General features: G+C 32.8%; 2 protein-coding genes across 2 annotated transcripts in view; both read left to right on the top strand.

Annotated features, from left to right (window-relative positions):
* The first annotated feature begins 1,432 nt into the window (after positions 1-1,432).
* On the top strand, positions 1,433-17,757 carry LOC131155812 (probable carbohydrate esterase At4g34215). The gene is made up of 2 exons (XM_058109243.1): positions 1,433-2,203; positions 17,394-17,757. The coding sequence occupies exons 1-2, from the start codon at positions 1,658-1,660 to the stop codon at positions 17,595-17,597; spliced, it is 750 nt and encodes a 249-aa protein (XP_057965226.1). The 5' UTR covers positions 1,433-1,657; the 3' UTR covers positions 17,598-17,757.
* Positions 17,758-19,822: 2,065 nt separating this feature from the next.
* The window catches only part of LOC131155873 (subtilisin-like protease SBT3.5), a 65,593-nt gene continuing 64,191 nt past the window's right edge, over positions 19,823-21,224 (top strand). The window contains exon 1 of the mRNA XM_058109323.1: positions 19,823-20,009. Within this exon, the coding sequence (XP_057965306.1) occupies positions 19,823-20,009 (187 nt within the window). The remainder of the gene's footprint in view (positions 20,010-21,224) is intronic.

Genomic DNA, 21,224 nt, shown 5'->3' with positions numbered 1-21,224 from the left:
GTTACTAACTCAAAATCAAGATCAATCTCAAGAATCAAGCATTTCCCAACCCATCCCAAGCGTCCCTCCTAGAGAGGGAAGAGAGCTTCTCTCCTCCATAACTTGGGATCAATCCTCTTTCTGTGGAACATCAATTGTTTCACTTCACTCTTTTTTTAGGTGACGTACCGGTGTGCACGTCTTTTTTATGGTTGGTGGCTAATCCCACGCCACATGGAGTGACCTACAATACCATGCAAAAATAAATTTAGGAGATCAGAGGAAAAATCAAATTCGAGAGGCGCATTGCTAAGCTCGTCAGAGGCACTCCCAACATCCGATCTTACCATCCGAACCATGCCCTAGGGCATTGTTTCACGTCACTCTTGTCTACTCCTATAGTTGTTAATACTTGTATTACTGGTGGCTAGTGGCCTATGGCAAGAGTGCCCTTACCACCTTCTATAGAAGTGGCTGCGCCATCTCGATTTTTGGGTAATACTACAATCCACACACATCAATATTCTTTTAATAGTTTTACTTTTAATTTACTCATCTACTCTCACTATTAACTATTTCCAAACAAATCTAATTGTGTTCATGTATTAACAATTTCAATTCTTTCTTGGAACTATTAGTCTAAATAGAATGACTAACTTTTTTTTTCGCATTGATTCCTACATAATCACAATAAGAAATTTCAATCAACCACCATTTTTGGGCTAATTGCATCACACTTGCTAAAAGATACCAATTGGTGTTTCGTGACTATACTCTCTCATTTTCACCATCGCAAGTTTGTACGCTTCATGAGCATAAAACTAGATAACTCGTGAATCGATAAATCTCAACGAAGATTTCATTGAATCCACTAATGTTAAATATTTATCGAGCAATTTTATTTCTAGGTGAAAAGATAATTGATGATTATAGAACTAGTGGAGGAATATTGGACGTTTTGATGTCAAACTTGTGTTTCATTGCCATTAGCTAGTGGGGGAAATAATAATTAAAAAATTGGTGAGATTAAAGCTGAAGAAGAGATGATTTAACAGTGAGTTCTATAAGGATCGTGGTAGTCATTAATCCTATGCAATATTAAATAAATTTTAAAATAATTATAGCTTAGCAAACTTCTATAACATCATTAATTTATTTTTAAATGACAACTTAACAATAATTAATTTTAAAATTATACTTAAGTTTATTGGGATTATAACTACAAATTGTTTTGCACAATATGCTATTTAATCAATAATTACAAATTGAAACTCATTTATATATAGCAAAGAATTTTCAAAGAAAAAAAAAGAGAGTTTAAATAATTTTCTTTTAATATTTTAAAACAAATTGAACAAAATCATTATGTTAATTTAACTGCATTAACAAAAATATATTGATTTGATTTATTATTTCAGTACTTGAAACTACCAACTGAAACTTTAATTTGGCTAGAGATGAACCAAGCCCACATAGCCCAACCATGGTCATAATTTGACAGCCATTTCCAGGCACAAAGCCCACATGCCCCTCTTGTTTGGTAATAATTTCTACCAGCTGGACCTCATCATTTCTCAACAAAACAGGGTTTAACAAGCTGAGAAACCATCCTCTGCAATTTCATTTTCCTCTCTGTGTAGTTTCACCCCTAACCAAACAGCCCCAAATCCCAGAAGCCATGGCGACCTCCAGCTCAATCCAGAACTCGGAACCCCCCGCAGACAAACAGATCTTCATCCTCTCCGGCCAGAGCAACATGGCCGGCCGTGGCGGCGTCAACAGGCACAAAAAGTGGGACGGCTTCGTGCCCCCGGAGTGCTGCCCCCACGCGTCGATCCTCCGCCTGAGCGCCGACTTCCGGTGGGAGGAGGCTCGCGAGCCGCTCCACGCCGACATCGACACCAAGAAGCCCTGCGGCGTCGGTCCCGGAATGTCGTTTGCGAACGCGGTCAGGACGCCGGAGGGGACGGTGGGACTGGTGCCGTGCGCGGTGGGGGGAACCGCCATAAGGGAGTGGGCGCGAGGGGAGCACCTCTACCAGAGGATGGTGGAGAGAGCGAGGGTCTCGGCGAGGGATGGTGGCCGGATCCGGGCCGTGCTTTGGTACCAAGGAGAGAGCGACACTTCGGATCAGCGTAATGCGGAGGCGTACAAGGCTAATATGGAGAAGCTCATTCATGATCTCCGCCACGACCTTCAATTGCCTTCGCTTCCAATCATTCAGGTTTGTTCTTGTTATTTGTTTTTATTTTTATTTTTATTTTTCCTTTTTCCATATTGAACCAGTGATATTTTGATTTTATTTTTTTTGGGTAAAATTCTTAAACAGCCTCTAATAATTAAAACTAATTCATATACCCCATCTAGATCTAGTGGCTTTAGAAAAAACAAATTATTATTATTTTAATTTTTTAAAAATACATAAAAATTAAAAGTTAGTAATAAATTATAAAAAATTCTAATAATTATAATACTATAAAGTATTTGTTACTTGCATTTTTTTTAAATTTAATAACTAAATACATCACGAAACAAATAAAACATAATTCATTGTTTTTAAATTCAAGCAACTTATCAATATAATGAAAAAGCTTAATTATTGTTATTTTTCATTTACTTAGTGATCAATTAATAAATTTTTGATGTTTTAAATAAATTTGAAACTTATTATTTAGAGGGTATTGTTTGGTCTATATTTTCATGTCTATAATTTATTTTTTAGAAATTATATTATTATTTATCTAAATAATGTTAGACACTTCATAGTAATTCAAGAATTTATCTATTTATGTTGAGATGTATGTCTTATTTAACATTTATAATATCATTGTATTTATTTTATTTTTTGTATGATATAGATTTTTTAGGTCCAAGTTTTGAGCTATTTAAAATAAAAATTTTTAAATGTTTTTATCAAATGTTATTAAATTTTATTTTTTAGATATATCTTCTTAGTTTTAAAAGATAATAATATTTATTTATACTATTTGTTTTTTTATATATGATATATAGATATACACGCATCTATTTTTTTTTTTTTTTTGGATTAAATAGAGTTTTTTTAACATACCTAAAATTGATTTTATAAATGTAATTTATCTAATTTTGTTTGAATTTATTTTCTTTAAGGAACGCTTTATATTGCTTTTAAAATATATAGATATTTTTACCACAAAATATTTGACTTTGTTTATACTTTTGGATATACTTTTATCTGATTTTGATTTAATTTACTTTCTATATATATATATATATTACAAAAATTTACTTTCAAAAGATAAAAGTACTTTTTACAGTAAAATGATTTATATACTTCTAGAAATAATATACAATTTTTTTTTACTAATGTTGGTTTTATATTAATTTATTTTTTAAAAATAAGGATAGTTTTATATACAAATTAATTTATAATTACATCTTTTAAGAATTTTTAATCCTTTTAGGGTAAGTTTGGATGGGGGATTTTACTTGTGAAAAGGAAAGAAGGTTAAGGAGGAAATTTATTTTTCATTATATTTTCTTTCTATATCAAATATTTGTTCTAATGTGATTAAACATTAAGAAAAATCAAATCTTAAGGTCTGTAAAATTAAAATTTTATTTATTGATTTGATAAATTTTAAAATTTTTTTTTGTTACTTTTCTTGTTAACCAAACATAAAAAAGTGAAATCCTTCCTATTTTCCTTTCGTTTTCTCAATTCTTTTCTAGTTCGAAACGAACCATTAAGGAAAATGATATTTTTGTCTACAAAATAATCTACACTATTCATACTTTTATATATAGTATAAATTTTATTAAACATGTAATATGAAATGGATAGACATTATTATAGTAAAATTTGAAAATAATTATGATTGTTTATTTCTTATTATGGACTCGTAAAAAGTTTTATATTATTGTTTTCTTATGATATAAATATAATTTTTTGTATAACTAAGAGTAACTAATCTTATAACTAATATATTCCTAATAATAGACATTTCTTTAACTAAATATAAAACTAGTTTGTAGAGAGACTGAATTTTAAGAATAATTTAAGAACTTTTAAGTTTGAAAGTAAAAGTTTGAATTTATATTTGCGTGAATTTGAATAAAATATAATATAAAATTATACTAATTTTATCCAAGTTCCTAAAAATTTTAGCGTAAATCTTAAAATTCATGTGTGTGTATTATATATGTAAGAAATTTAGAGTTTAGGTCTTTTTGAGATTGCACTCTTTCAACTAGCTACTACATAAGGTATAGGTTCAAATAAATAAAATTTGGAAAATTATTTTAAAATGAAAAATAAAAAAGAGAAGAGAATCAAATGAAGAGGAAAACCATAAGGTGAACGCTTAATTTTTTTTTTTTAATTAAAACTCTATTGTTATGTCTAAACTTTTGAACATAGAAAAAATGGAAAAGATTGGAAAAAACTTTGGTTGATTGTAATGAATGAATTCAAAGATGATCGGATTTGAGAAAGAAAAAAATGGTCTTTTTTATAAGATAAAAAGATGGAGAAATTTGGTGGCCGAGTGGTTTTGGAATCAAAGATCAATGGAGGTTAACACTAAAATTTCTTAATTTAAATAAGGAATTGAATGAATCACATGAAATCATTGGTTCAGGCTAGGGATTAATGGAGATTGAGATTGATAATCAATGATTGAAATCAAGGGATTAATGATGATTGATGTAAAAACCGTTGATTGGAATTGAGAGTTTATGATGATGAAGATTTAAATTGAAATCAAAGATTTAACGGTGATTGAGTTGAAAATCTCCTAATTGAAATCAAGGATTTATAATGATGAAGATTGAAAAATTCAAAATTAAAATAAGATGTTTAATGCAGATTGAGTTAAAAATTCTCTTCATTGAAATCTGAAATTTATGATGATAGAGATTTAATTCCAAAGCTAAAGTCAAAGATTTAATGGTGATGAGTAGAAAATCTCCTGATTGAAATTAGGAATTTATAGATGAAGATGTAAATTCAAAAGTAAAGTTAAGGATTTAATGGTGATTGAATTGAAAATCTCCTAATTGAAATTGGGAATTTATGGAGATGAAGATTGAAATCCAAGACTAAAATCAAGAATTTAATGGTGATTGAGCTGGAAATCTCTTGATTGAAATAAGAAATTTATAAAGATAGAGATTTGAATTCAAGATTAAAATCAAGAATTTAATGATGATTGAGTTGAGATCCTCCTAATTGCGATATGGAATTTATGAAGATGGAGATTTAAAGTCTAAGATAAAAATGAGTTTTAATGATTGATTGAATTAAAGATCCCTCAATTGAAATCTGTCATTTAATGGTGATTGGAAAGATTTTCAATTTGCAATTAATCACAAAGATGAATTTTTAAAAGCAAAAGATACTAGGGATTCAAAAAATGGAAGTTTCCTTTTAAAATGAGAATCTTTGACAATAATGAAAATGCTTTTGAAAAAAAATATTATTAGGTTTCATCATCAGCCATAAAAATAAACAATTAAAAAAAAAACCAGTTTGAAAAAATATTTTCTGGGAAGGTGGCTTGTAGAAAATGGAAGAGAGTTTCAGATTTATCATTCATGTCTCTACCTATAGGGTGAAGTTCACCCATACAAGTTTAAGGGAGAGTACTCATCCCATGCCTAAGAAAAGAAGAGGGAAGGGCATCATACGGTGGGTTTCTCTCTCCCATCCCATTATTAGTCAAGATGAAGGGTCACATAGGCAGACATGGCTGTCCCAAATTAAGCATGAGATATGATGCATGTGTTTAAAGTCAATTGAATCAATGCATGACCTTACTTACATGAAAATAATTCAAACACAAGCCTTGACATTAAATATGCGCATCGAGCAAATAAATAGAAAGTTAACTAAATCAATGCATGACCCTACTTACATGACAATAATTCAAACACAAGCCAAGATATTAAATATGCATATCAAGCAAATTTAATGGAAAATCAACATAATCATAACAAAATTCAAAAACAAGTCAAGATATTAAATGTGCACATCAAACAAAAAAATGGGCTAAATCAAAAGATCACTCCTTCATTCCCAAATTAGAAACGATCATTAATGTAGACAGCTTTCTCTTTCCCTATGTGGTTATTACCTTATAAAAGTAGTCATAAAAGGGTAAGTCTTCTATTTTCTTTTTCCACATGCATGTTTTTTTTGGCATTTTTGAATTTCAGACCTCCATTTTTTCTTCTTTATATATATGGCAATAGGTAACAAAGAGAAGACTAAAAAAGGAAATATATAAAAAAAAAGAAATGGAAAGAAAATTTAGTGAGCAAATTAAGGCAAACAGAAATAACAGTATAATCTTGGGCCACATTGAAAAAAAAAAAAAAATTTATAAAGGCTCAATGATTAGCAAGGATAACAAATTTTACTGAGGTAGAAATAGGATAATTTAGTTGCCAAATATGACCATCCATCATAGATTCGCATTCTAAAGCAAAAAATTCTAATGGCTTGTTCCATCCAACTTGGACTTGCATGAAATCTTTGAATATATCTTTCTTGTATGCCTAGTAAAGATGCTTAATAGAATCATCTTACAAAAGTACCATTAATCCTCTTCTTGAAATTTTTGAGGTGCACCATTAATGGGACACCATTTTTCCTTTTACCGCAGTGGACCCACATGCCAATGCCAATCTCTAAGGGCAAGTTCTCGTTTATCCATCTTTCCTAGGTGCGTATTGCAATCAATATTATCTCACGAGATCTGGGATGACAATTATTCAGAGAAAAGGGCTTGGGACAGTGTACATGCTAACGGACAGAACGATTATGCAGCACAATTCCTTGGGGTAGCAAACAGATAAAACTTTTAGGATTTGATTTCCATTTTGACTAAGATTGTTTTTTCCTGCAATTAAATAGGTTAGAGAGAAACTCCGAGGTTTGGTTTTTCTTACATTTTGAGTCTTTGGGAGCTCTATTTGAGGATAGGTCTTTCCGAGGCTGTTTTAAGCTTCACAGAAGGTCCAAACATCCTGGGAGTTAAGAAGGTAATCCTCTTTGCCTGCAAGGGCACTCTGGGAAGTGCTTCTTTTGACCTAGCCCTCACCTATAAAAAGAAGGCTAGAGGAAGGAAGAGGGACGGTTGACAAGGGGGAAGAGAGGAGAGAGACCTTCCTTTCAGTAACACAAAAGGAAGAGAGAGACTTTCTCCATGACAACATATAGGAAAAGGAGATATCTTCTCCACGACAACACGCAAGGTAGCGAGAACACCTTCCTGACAACACTCAAGGGAGAGATAGCCTTCCTATGCACACGCACAGAAAGCAGAAAACAAGGGAAGGGAGGAGCTCTGTGAGGATACACTCTTATGGAATTGGCTCATTTGTAGATTATCTTTCTCTGGAAAAGGGTTTCGCGAGCCTATTCTCATAAAGTAGGTTATGCATCTCTCAATCCATTTCAATTTTTAGTATGTAAGTTAGGGTTTTATACCTTTGTTTCATCTTTTGCTACGAAATTATTATTATTGTTTTGAGGCGCATGGATGTCCTTACAATTTTTTTTTGATTAAGTTGGTTTTAATGAGATATTTTGGCTGTTTTTAAGCTGAGTACATGAGCAACTACTGCTGTATGCCAGTGTTGGCAGCATTGTTGAAGGAAATTGAGGATAGAAAGGAGAAGAAAAGAGGTTTATCTATTTAGAGGAGAGGCGGCTAGAGCTGGGTAGATTCCCATGCAGCAGAGGCTTAAGATCATGGGCATGCTGATCGTGGTCGAATATGCGTGCAAAAAAACCCACTTTGCCGCATCCACATCTTGGTGGTGGTGGCGGCTGGTGCCTGGGGTCCAGTGGGTGCAGGCTGCATGTAGGCATGCTAGGGTTTCGTTGGAAACCCTAAGCCTGACATAGGAGATGATAGATAGTGAGGGGCGTGCCCTCATATGGCTTGCCTTAATTTGCTCATTAAATTTTCATTCCATTTCTTTTTTATATATTTCTCTTTTTTGGTCTTCTTTTATACACACACACACACATAAAGAAAAAAAAAATGAAACTCCATAATTCAAAAATGCCAAAGAATACATGCACGTGGAAGGGAAAATAGAAGACTTACCCTTTTATGACTACTACAATAATGTAATAACGACACATAGAAAGAGAAAGTTATCTACATTAGTGATCAGTTCTAATTTGGGAATGAGGGAGTGATTTTTGATTTAGCCCATTTATTTGCTTAATGTGCATATTTAATATTTTGACTTGTTTTGAATTGTTGCTATGGAAGTAGGGCTATGCATTGATTCAGTTGACTTTCCATTCATTTATTTGATGTGCATTTTTTAATATCTTGGCTTGTGTCTGAAATGTTGTCATGTAAGTAGGGTTATGTGTTGATTCGGTTGACTTTCATTTATTTGCTTGATGTGCATATTTAATATCTTAGCTTGTGTTTGAATTGTTGCATGTTAGTTAGGCCATGCATTGATTCAATTGACTTTAAACACATGCATCATAATTCATGCTTAATTAGGGACCGCCATGTTTAGCCTACATGACCCTTTATCCTGGAGAGAGGCCTATAGTATGGTGTCATTCCCTTTCCTTTCCCAAGGCATGGGGTGCGTACTCTCCTATCTCACTCTATAGGTTTGAGACACGAAAGATAAACTTGGAACTCTCTTCCATTTTCCATAGGGCATCTTCCTATAAAAGACTTTTTCAAATTGATTTTTTTAATTGTTTCCTTGCACGGTCGATGATGAAACTTATATATATATAATCTTTTCACTTTGTCAAAGATTTTCATTTCAATAGGAAACTTCCCATTTTTTGAATCCCGAGTTATCTTTTGCTTTTAAAAATCCATTTTGTGATTCATAGCAAAGTTAAAGTCTTCTGATCACCATTAAATGATGAATTTCAATTAAGGGGTCTTCAACTCAATCATTATTAAAGCTCTGATTTTTATCTTGAATTTTTAAAATCTGTCTCAATAAATTCCTGATTGTAATAATGAAGTCTTTAACTTAATCATCATTAAATTCTTGATTTTAGTCTTGGATTTAAATCTCCATCTTCATAAATTCTTGATTTCAATAAGCAAATTTTCAATTTAACCGCCATTAAATTCTTCAATTTAGTCTTGAATTTAAATCCCTATCACTATAAATTTCTGATTTCAATGAGGTGATTTTCATTTCAATCACCATTAAATCCTTTAAATTTGGATTTAAATCTTTATCTCCATAAATTCTTGATTTCAATTAAGAGATTTTTACTCAATCACCATTAAATCCTTTAATTTTGGGTTTAAATCTCCATCATCATAAATTTTTGATTTAATTAGGACATTTTTCAACTCAATCACTATTAAATCTCTAGTTTTAATCTTGAAATTTTCAATTACTGATTTCAATTAGAGATTTTCAATTCAATCACCATCAAATCTTTTATTTTAATCTTGGATTTTTAAATCTCTATCAACATAAATTCTTGATTTCAACCCGCAATTTTTACATCGATCTTCATTAATTCCTTGATTTCAATCATAGAATTCCAATCTCAATCTTCATTAATCCTTAGCCCCAATCAATAATTTCATGCAATTCATTCAATCCCTAATTTAAATTAAGATATTTTAATGTTGACCTCTATCCATCTCTGATTTCAAAACCACTCAATCACCAAATTTCTCCATCTTTTAAAAAAGACAATTTTTTTTTAAAAAATTCGATCATCTTTGAATTCATTCATTGTAATTAATTAAAACTTTTCCTATCCATATATATATATAAATTTCTTTTTTCTATTTTCAAAATTCAAGGTTACTTGAGGCTAACCTTTTTTCAAGTAAGAGCATATCGAGGTTTTCTATTGAGAAAGGAAATATCTTTTCTCATTTTCTTTCTTTTTCTTTTGTTTAAGGCATGCACATATACACAGTAGTAACTATGCTTCAAACGGGTGTCGATGTGGTGCTAGTTAAGTGATCTTCCTTTGAACAGTTGGACAATCACCTTCCTTACACATAAATGTACTCTCGAATCCTCTTCTCTATTTCGTAAATCTCTTAGGATTTTTTTCCCCCTTTGTTTTCCCTTTTCAAAAAATAAAGGTGTCCAATCAACTTTTTCAATCATTCGTGTCTTGTAAATATATTCTTCCTTCTCCCTTTAAGTTTTCTTGTTTGGGGGAACGCCATGCAACCCCTATTCGTTGGCACCCTTGGACTAGAACAATGGTTTCCTTTTTACAGTTGTGGTTGTTGAATGTGAATATTTGTATTAAACTTCGATTTTTGATCCTTGTATATTCTTCATGTCTTTTCCTTTTGCCTGAGGCAAAATAAGGAGGCCTAGACTCATTGCACATAACCCATCATCATCTGATCTAAGACTAAGGAAATGTGTACTTAAGATGTATAACCAGATCATTCCATTTTAAAAAGAAAGGAAAGAAAAATAAAAATAAAAATAAAAAAAATGGCTACTTATTAAACAAAAATTTCACTAAGAGCTACAAGTTCAGCCATTAGTGACAAAAATAATTCACAATTGAATGACCATATAAGGGTATAATATAACAAAGGTAACTTTTTATTGAGACAATTATGCCACCTCTAGACTGTTTACAGAAGGTCCCCCAAGATTCAACAACAATCTAGTCTTGACTTTTAGATTCTCTCTTTCCTTAATTTGGAACCTTAGAACATTAGCATTGATCAAATCTTGTATCTTGTGCTCCAATATGCCATAGTTCTTAGTGGCATGTCCCAGGTAATTCATATGGAACTCACAGACTGCGTTAACGTTGTGCCACCTTGTGGGAGTACCAAACTTTGGCGGGACAAGGGCCATTTTGCCTTGAGTAAGTAGCTCTTGCTGGATTTCCTCTTTGGTCTGGTGATCTTTCTTTCCTCTTGTACTAGCAACTTAGGCATGACTTTTTTCTAAAGCTTTGATCCTCTTGTCAAAAGATCTTACCCAACTGTACTCTGGAGTACTCATCTCCTTAGTCTTGGATTAAGTAATGATGGGTCACGTGCAATGGACCAATGCCTCCTCGAATGCAGAATTTTGCATAAGACAAGAGGAAAAGACACGAAGAATATACAAGGATAAAAAATAGAAGTTAGTACAAATATTCACATTCAACAATCACAACTGTAAAAAGGAAACCACTGCTTTTATGAGGTTACATCATCATTTGAGTTCTCGAACTCGTGGCCTATGCGAGAGCTTCCACCCTATAGGGATCACACTACTTTGCTTTATAAAACTGAAGAGGGTTTCACTACAAAATCTTATATATCATTCATCCTGTTGAGTCAAGATGTGACCTCAAAACACAATAGTCCAGCAATTAGCAAACATAATTTAGCTCTTAGCGTCCTAGCTGGATGGGATTGTATGATTTATCAAGTTGTTGGTGAAATTTATATCATAGGACAAGATGAATACATGGATAATAGTATAGAGTTTTGACTCAATTTTGAAGTTATAAAGGCTCCCAGACTATCCTCATTATTGCTATTATAGACTAACAAGGTCCCCAATCTTTAGTTATTAAAGACTTTGAGTAGACCTATGCTGAGGACAATGTCTCACGGAGGTTTTTACTATTGTTTCTTTACTAATTCTAGTAGGTGAGAGCCTGGGTATAGAACTCGTGCAATGTCAGTGATCAGTGTGTATTGGGACTACCACAATAAACATGATCATAATAAAAACAAGTGAAATCAATTTATACAATAATTTATATAATCAAACACACCACAAGAAGACAATAGAACATAGAAGAATCGAAAACACAAAAGCACAGACAAGTCAAGACTAACTCAGGAATTCAACAAATAAAAAGAAAACCATACACAGAGGAAGCAACTTGACTTTGTCACTGTCCCTAGTGGAGTCGCCAAACTGTTGACACTGGATTTTGATATAGGGTTGTTAACAAATGATGTTGCATGGCGATCTCCAACAAGAAGACTAAAGAAGATGAAGACTCTCATAAGATGACCTGAAAGATTGAAAAAAGGAGAACAAAAACTTTGAAAAGATAAGAAAAATTGAAAAAATGAAGTCACCACCTTTATTATTTTTCTTATAGGGAAAACAAAGGAAAAAATCCTAATAGATCTACGAAACTGAGAATAGGGTTTAGGCGTACACTTGTGCATAGGGAAAGGGGATGAACCAATCATTTTAAGGGAGATTAGTCAACTAGCACCCCTATTGACACCTTTTTAAAGAATGATTACCATTGTGTGTGTGCACACCTTAAACAAAAGAAAAAAAGAAAAAAAGGAAAAAAAAAGGGTGAAAGTTCCTTTTTTCAATCATTTCATGAAATAATTATCGTTCAAGAGTCCCAACAATAGAATTAGAAAACCCCGATATACTCTTACTTTGAAAAGGGATGACCTTAGGTAACCCTAAATTTTTGAAAATAGGAAAAAATGGAAAAAAACTTTGGTTAATTTCAATGAATGAATTCAAAGATGATCGGATTTGAAAAAAAAAAATTATCTTTTTTAAAAGATAAAAAGATGAAGAAATTTGGTGATAGAGTGGTTTTGAAATCAAGGATCAATGGAGGTCAATACCAAGCTTTTTTTTTTTTTAAATTTAAATAAGGGATTGAATGAATCACATGAAATCATTGATTGGTGCTAGGGATTAATGAAGATTGGGATTGAATATCAATGATTGAAATCAAGGAATTAATGATGATTGATGTAAAAATTGTTGATTGGAATTGAGAGTTTATGATGATGGAGATTTGAAAATCTAAGATTGAAATTGAAGATTTAATGGTGATTGAGTTGAAAATTCCTTGATTGAAATCAAGAATTTATAATGCTGAAGATTGAAAAATCCAAGATTAAAATAAGAGATTTAATGGTGATTGAGTTGGAAAATCTCTTGACTGTAATCAAGAATTTATGAAGATGGAAAATTTAAATCCAAAATTAAAGTCAAGGATTTAATGGTGACTGAGTAGAAATTCTCTTGATTGTAATCAAGAATTTATGGAGATGGAGATTTAAACCCAAAATTAAAGTTAAGGATTTATTGGTGATTGAATTGAAAATCTCCTAATTGAAATTAGGAATTTATGGTGACGGAGGTTCAAATTTAAGACTAAAATCAAGAATTTCATGGTGTTTGAATTGAAAATTTCCTTATTGAAATCAAGAATTTATGGAGATGGAGGTTTAAATTCAAAACTAAAATCAAGAATTTAATGGTGATTAAGTTGAATACCTCTTGATTTCAATCAGAAATTTATGGAGATGTAGATTTAAAAAATCCAAGATAAAAATAAGAGCTTTAATAATGATTGAATTGAAAATCCTTAATTGAAATATGTCATTTAATGGTGATTGGGAAGACTCTCAATTGCAATCAATCATAGAGATGAATTTCTAAAAGCAAAAGATACTCAGGATTCAAAAAATGAGAAGTTTCCTTTTGAAATGAGAATCTTCGACAAAATAAAGGAATTTTTTGAAAAAAAAATATTACTAGGTTTCATTATTGGCCATAAAAGGAAATAATTGAAAAAAAAAAAAAACTAGTTTTTTGGGAAGGTGGCTTATGGAAAATGGAAGAGAGTTCCAAGTTTGTTCTTCATATCTCAACCTATTAGGTGAGAACCTACTCCCATTCACCTATACAGAGTGTACTCATCCCATGCCTAGGGAAAGGAAAGGGAAGGGCACCATACAATGGGATTCTCTCTCGCATCCCATCATAAGCTAGAATGAAGGGTCATGTAGGCCAGACAAATGGTAGTCCCTAATTGAGCATGAGCTATGATGTATGTGTTTATTATTAATGCATGACCTTACATGACAACAATTCAAACACAAGCCAATACATTAAATATGCACATCAAGCAAATAAATGGAAAGTCAACTTAATCAATGCATGACCCTACTTACATGATAACAATTCAAACACAAGCCAAGATATTAAATATGAACATCAAGCAAATGAATGGAAAGTTTAACTGAATCAATGCAAAGCCCTACATACATAGCAACAATTCAAACAAAAGTCAAGATGTTAAATATGTACATCAAGTAAATAAATAATCTAAATAAAAATTCACTCCCTCATTCCCAAATTAGAACCGATTATTAATGTAGACAACTTTCTCTTTTTAGGTGTGCTATTATCTTATAGAAGTAGTCATAAAAGCGTAAGTTTTCTACTTTCCTTTTCCACATGCATGTGCTTTTTGGCATTTTTTGAATTGCAGGCTTTCTTTTTTCTTATATATATTGACAATAGGTAACAAAGAGAAGCAAAAAATTAAAAAAATTAAAAAGGAATGGAAAGAAAATTTAATGAGCAAATTAGGGCAAACCATGTGGGGGCACGGCCCATACTATCCATCATCTCCTATTTTAGCTCTAGGGTTTCCAACAAAACCCTAGCATGCTCCCATGTAGCCTGCACCCACACGACCCCAGGTGGCAGCCACCACCTCCAAGATGTGGATGCAGCAAGGTGTGTTTTTAGCATGCATGCGAGGCAAAGCAAGAATCTGCCTAGCACCAACCGCCTCTGCTCCAAAGAGATGAACCTCTTTTCTTCTCCTTTCCATCGCCATTTTCCTTTAGCAGTGTTGCCAACACTGACATATAGCAGCTGCTGCTCGTGTACTCAGCTTAAAAATGACCAAAATATCCTAGTAAAACCAACTTAATCAAACAAAATTTCAAGGACATCCGTGCGCTTCAAAACAATAATAATCATGCCATAGCAAGAGATCAAACAAAGGTATAAAACCCTAACATATATGCTAAAAACTGAAATGGATTGAGAGATGCATCACCTAGCTTATGAGAACAGGCTCACGAAACCCTTTCCAAGAGAAAGCCAATCTATGGATGAGTCAACACCGTGGGTGTGTATCCTTATGGAGCTCCTCCCTTACCTTGTTTTCTTCTTTTTGTGCGTGTCTGTCGGGAGGGTCTTTATCCCTCTAGTGTTGTGGAGATGTTCTCGCTAGCTTGATTATTGCTGTGGAGAAAGTCTCTCTATTCCCTTTGTGTTGCTGAGGAGAAGGTGTCTCTCCTCTCTTCCCCCTTGTTAATTGTCCCTCTTCCTTCCTTTAGCCTTCTTTTTATTGGTGAGGGCTGGGACGATGGAAGCACTTCCGAAAGTGCCCCTAGGGGCAAAAAGAAATTACCTACTTGTCTCCTAATATGTTTGGGCCTTTCGTGAAGCTTAAAATGGCCCTAGAAAGTCCTATCCTCAGATAGAGGTCCCAAGGACTTTTAAAATGTAACAAAAATCAAACCTTAAGAGTTTATATTTAACTATGAGATAAAAAACCCTATCCAAAATGGGCATCGACAAAAAGAATCTATTTCACTTTTATTTTGCCCACTCTTAAAAGTTATTAAGTGTTCATAAGACATGAAAAAATCTAAAATTGTATCACCGACCTCATTTTTATCTCCATATTCATGACCTCCATGTATTCTCTTATTACCTAATATTATATTTTTCAACGCGTCCATTCAAATCAAATCCTATGAATGTCTTTTCAAGCATTGGTATTTCTTGTAAAGTACTATCTATATTTTTTCAGAATTATTTTTTAAGATTTTTTGTTGAGCCTATTTAGTGAGCATATACGCACTAGTAACATTTACTATTTGTAGGCCTAGCGCTATCTTTATTTTAATTATTCTATTTCTATTCTTTTAATACCTACTACCGTATTTTTAAGTCTTTGTATACAATGATTTCATCTCATTTTTTTATTTCTTTTTCCTAGTGCACCAAAGTTCATATCTTAATTTTTCAAAATTTCTAACTTTTTTCCTTACTTATTTTGTCTCTTAAAGACAAGTTAAGTTAATTTTCCTTTTAAATATTTTTTCCACTATTTTCATGCTTTTGCCTGTTAGTGTGAGATATTACAAGTTGCTAATTTGATCCTAATTTCTTGTGCTAACTTTTTAGCCCTTTTTTTTCTATGTTGACCCAATCTATTTCCTTGAGTGGATTTGGTAAGAATTCACGATATAAAGATTTGACAAGTTTTATGTTGGTTGTCAACTACTGAAGGCAACCTTGCTCCTTTATTTGGGTTTGAGACTAACTATATGTACAAAGATAATTTGTGTTACATAATTGAAGTGCAAGTTTGAATTTTTTCTTGGATGCAAACTTATTTCACATGGACAATAACGTAAAAACTAAAAATCCACATAACCTACCATAAACAATCTTAAACATAATTCAAAATTAATTTATACTAAAAATTCTTCTAAAAACCTACCTTGCGTTCAATTGGATGCAAACAATTTGGCGTGTGAATCTAATCTAGACTAAATTCAAAAACTTGTGCAATAATATTTCGAAAATATTTGTATAATCCTAGATTTGCAAATCAAAAGGACAAAATTTACTCTACTAACCAACAATTGGTAAAAAACAGATCAAGGGAGGGGGAGATTTCACTGGTGTCAAAATGGCAAGGTTGTATATCAGGAAAAATGATTGTAATACTGTACTAATTACACTTTGATGCCAAACATTTAACTTCGATAACAAAAATCAGTCGAAGAATTTGAAAAGCAATAAGGAATTGCAAGAGTTCTTCAATTCAAATTCAAGACTAAAAATTTAAGTCTACCTCTTGCCATCATGGTTAGAGTTGCCCTTGATGGAATTTAGGCATTGTAGAGGACCCCAAATTCATCCATGCTTTTTTGCTTTTATTCGAAATCTCACTGAAAATTGAGTACGATCTATAACAATCAATCCACTGGTACTTGGAGGTTCTTTTGTGGCGCAATCTTAAATAACTAACGATGCGATCTTAAGTGAAAATGGCGTCGCATGTTGAGCGGTGGTGACCTAGCCTTAGAAAGAGCACGAACAATCGAATGGCCAATTTGTTGGCTGTAGGCCGTAGTAAAGGCGAAACAAAGGGAGTTGCAGTGGTAGTTCCTAGCAACGGCTTCAATGGGGCTTTCCTTGAGCATTGTAGGCGGCCAATGGTGGGAAGAGCTGGATCTTGTAGTAAGGCAATAAAGAGGGAGAGAAAGCGTGGGATGATTATCCTTCGAAATCGAAGCTATATCGACTAGGGCTTACAATTTTACCTATCACTGCTAGGGTAGAAGTGTGGTGGTGTGTGGAGGAGAGGTAAGGGCAACAGTGGTGTTCTAGCAAGGGTGCAACTTCTACTAATGTGCATTGCATTTTCAAAAAATATTGAACTTTGTATGTTGACAATTTGGTTTTTTATTTTTTTTTAGCAGGGAGATACAAGGCATGACTTTTATGGTTTAATTTTTTATTTAAATTTTTTGATGAGCAGCATGAGATATGCATACCCCTAGTCAAAGCTCATAAATGACCCATCTTATCTACCCAAAATAAAAAAAATAAAAAATATGCAGGTCGCAATTGCCTCAGGAGATGAGAGGTATATGGAGAGAGTAAGGGAAGCACAAAGGGGCATAGATCTCCCAAACGTGGTCTGTGTGGATGCCAAGGGACTCCCCCTAGCAGAGGATCATCTTCATCTCACCACAGAGGCTCAAGTTCAACTAGGCCTCATGCTGGCCCATGCATACCTTACTCACTTTGCATCTAGCCAGTAAAATTAATTATTTTGCTTAGAAAGACATAATGATTATTTCTTTTTCTTTTTTTATTTTTAAAGATTTTTTTTTGTCACATTATGGGTCTGTTTGGATTGAAGATTTTGCTTGGAAAAAGAAAAAAAAAAAGGAATATAAGGGGAAAATTCATTTTTTATTATATTTTTCTTCTATATTAAATACTATTAATAATAAAATTTTATTTTAATATGATTAAAAATTAGAAAAAATCAATAATAATGAAATATAAAATCAAGATTTGGTTCTTGGATTTGGTATATTCTTATTTTTATTTCTCACTTTCCTTGTAACAAAACATGAAATTGTGGATTTCTTAATATTTTCCTTTTTTTTCCTAGATATTTTGTTTTCCTGAATATTTTTCGAATTCCAAATGGACTAGAAGTGGGCGGACCTAAGGGTCCATTTGGAACTTTGGATGAAGGGTTTCCTTAAGGGAAAGGAAATAAAAGGAAAAGGAAGAAAAATAAAGGAAAGGAAAGGAAAGGAAAGAGGGGAAGGTGGTGGGGAGAGTGTCTCTTGAGTTGTTTGGTTAAAGCACGGATTAAGGGAGAAGGAACTATAATGATCATCACTTAATTTATAAAGGTAATATCTTCACTTAATTTATAAAGGCAAGTATCTTTTAATCAATTTTCTTCTTAATTTTGAGACTTTTATTAAATGAGTGAGGTGTTGAACTTATTAAGGCTTGTGAACAATTCATTTATAAACTCGTTTTTTAGCTTTTTTATAAGCTTAATTTACATTTTGTAATCCTAGAGTTGCTAGTCAGCTTGAGTTGGTTAATACTGTAATGAATAAGTTTGAACCTGTATAATTAATGAAGCTTAGTTTGAGTTCCAAGTTGAGCTCAATTTTGATTAAAAATTTAATTTGCAATCCTATATATTGTAGAAAATGATTGAGCTCAACTTGTTTGTAACCACAAGGTAAGTTTTTTTTTTTTTTTTTTTTTAAAATAAAATTTTCTTATTTCTCTATTTGATTAAAGGAAAAAAGCTTATTCCTTTTCCTTTTAGTTTTACCTTTTTTTTTTTTTTTTGGAAATTCATCTTATCATCTTTAATACACAAACATGATATTTGAACCATTAGTTGCGTTTTCTCTCCTTTCTCTTTAACAATACAAGGGACAATGATGACATTGGTAGAACTATTGGTGGCAAGGCTAATGTTGAAACTACTACTTCGGAAATGGGTGGCCTTATGACTATACCAACAGTTTCTCTTTTGAACCTTCAATTATACATTAGATTCTAAATCTAGGGTTTTTCTTGTGAAAAATAAGGGCAGCCTCTCCCAACAATGCGTAGCAAAATGAACATTGTATAAAGGATCACACGGACATACTTGCAACAAATAAAATGGTGATAAACAGAAAACATTCCACAACCATTGTAAGATAAAGAGAATAAAGATTAGTGCAACGCCACCAGAAATTACATGCTTCGGTAAAGTTTACATCCACGGGAATAATCGGCAAGAGATTCATTATGAAAATCAAAGTTTCACAATACAATTATCTTCTCTCCTTCTCTCACCCTCTCTTACTCTCTTATATGTTGAAATATGCTCAGAATGACATATATAAACACCTCTCGAAGGTTTCCCTCCGAATACCCAACCACTCCAACGTTTAAATTCAAAATTTAAATTCTTTCTCGCAGTCCAGCGACCACTTGTCGACAAGTCAGAGAAGACCACTCGTTGACGATTCTGTCCACTCATCGATGAGTCTTTGAACTCTGAGATTTCCTGACTCTCGGTATCTCCTCGTCGACGAGTGCGCCCTGCATGAAGACCACATCCATATGTTTTTCCCTTTATTTATAAACTCCCGAAGTATAAGAGCCACACCATAAACAACAATTTTAGAAAGAGAAACACTAACCTACTCACCATCAAAGGAGAAATCCTCAAAAAGGAAAACCCACTGCTTATGTTGTCTTTGCTATCTCATGCCTCCAAGACAGTTACAAGTTGGGTAGGGGTGATGCCTTGAGTGGCAGTTTTCTAGGTAAGCCTCTTCCATAATCTTATGAGAAGAAATTTGAAAGTTTAACTAGCTGTTTCAGATTTAGTTGAAAATATGGAAGTTCAACAAGAAGGGGAGGGCTCTAATTTCACTGAGAATGTTATTTCGAAGCAGCCTATTCTAAATGAAAAAAAAAAAAAATTCCTTCGTTATTTTTTGAGGAGGTAATGGAGGAAGTTGTAGAAACTCAAGAAGTTATAATGCCTTCTAGCTTGAAGAAGATAAACTCTATTGAGAAGTCTAAAAACACGAGTAAATTATCTCAAGATTATCTTAATGTCAAGCTTGATAGGAAAATGGATTCTATTAAAAAGGAAAATCGAAAGGTTAAGATGAAGGGTAGAGCTGCTAAAGGTTAGGAAAATGCACAAAAGCCTAAAAATGAAAGTTGCAGCATGGAATATTAGGGGTTTAAATGAGCCTTTAAAATAGAAAAGGTAAGAAATTTTCTAAGTCTATTGATGTTCAGATGGTGGATTTGATGGAGCATAGAATCCAGGCTAATAGAATTAAGTCAACTGTTTCTCTAAAGTCGAAGCTTTCTTTCACATAATTACAGAAGTTCAATAGAGGTTGGAAGAACATGGGTTGGATATAGCCCAAACTCCATCAAAGTATTTGATATTTAGTAGTTCTCAACACATTTCTATCAGAAATTTTTTTTATTTTTTAACTCGATTTAGTTTTGGTTCTCTTTTATATACACAATCTGAGAGAGTTGATCTCTAGAAAGATTTAGTTGCCTTCGGTAGTGGAATTAGTGATATGTCTTGGATAGTATTGGGTGACCTTAATACAGTAGAGTTGGTCTCAGATTATTCAAATGGGATTCTTGTTGGTAGCTGTTTAGGAGTCGAAGAATTCAACCAAATTTTATTATCCACTGGCCTTGAAGATGTTCTTTACTTGGTTCTCACTGCGCCTGGCCTAACAAAAGAGAACAAGGTTTCATAACCAGAAAGCTGGACATAGTTCTTGCTACTTAACATTCTATACTGAATTTGCCTCAACTTTGTTCTGAATGTATTATTGGTTGTCAATAGTTATTTTAACCGAATGCCCAAAACAGAGATTAACAAACCTTTTTTAACTAATCTAGGATGGTCTCAAACGGTAAGACGGGGTTTTGACAACAATTTTGACCTTGTGCACGCAAACTAAGACCAAACCCTTCTGCGCTTTTTTTCTTTTTTCCAATTCTTACTGTATCGGGTGATTTAGAGTAATTTAAATCATTGAGAAGAGATATGACAATGATTTTTGCTTTGAGCCGAGGCAAACCCCTAACTTTTTAGACTTTTCAACTTTTTTTTTTTTGCCAAATCTGACTATACAAAGTGATTCGAAATAATTTTAAATGGTAAGAAGAGATATGATAGTGATTTTGATTTCAAACACGTAAATTGAGGCAAAACCCCTATCATTTCAGGGTTTTTATCCTTTTTTTTTTTTTTTTTATAATCAAATCTGACTGGACTAGATGACTTGGAGCAATTTTAAATGGTAAAAAGAGTTTTAACAGTGATTTTGACTTTGTGCACATACATCGAGGTAAAATTTTGTCATTTC

The sequence above is a fragment of the Malania oleifera genome, chromosome 5 (genome assembly GCF_029873635.1).
Source record: "Malania oleifera isolate guangnan ecotype guangnan chromosome 5, ASM2987363v1, whole genome shotgun sequence".
Classification (NCBI taxonomy): Eukaryota; Viridiplantae; Streptophyta; class Magnoliopsida; order Santalales; family Ximeniaceae; genus Malania; species Malania oleifera.
This window is presented reverse-complemented; position numbering and strand designations above follow the sequence as displayed.

Bases quoted from the DNA above. Each gene is read 5' to 3' on its own strand.
- LOC131155812 (XM_058109243.1), top strand. From the start codon at position 1,658: ATGGCGACCTCCAGCTCAATCCAGAACTCGGAACCCCCCGCAGACAAA. The intron at 2,204-17,393 runs GTTTGTTCTTGT...AAAAATATGCAG, and splicing joins CTTCGCTTCCAATCATTCAG to GTCGCAATTGCCTCAGGAGA.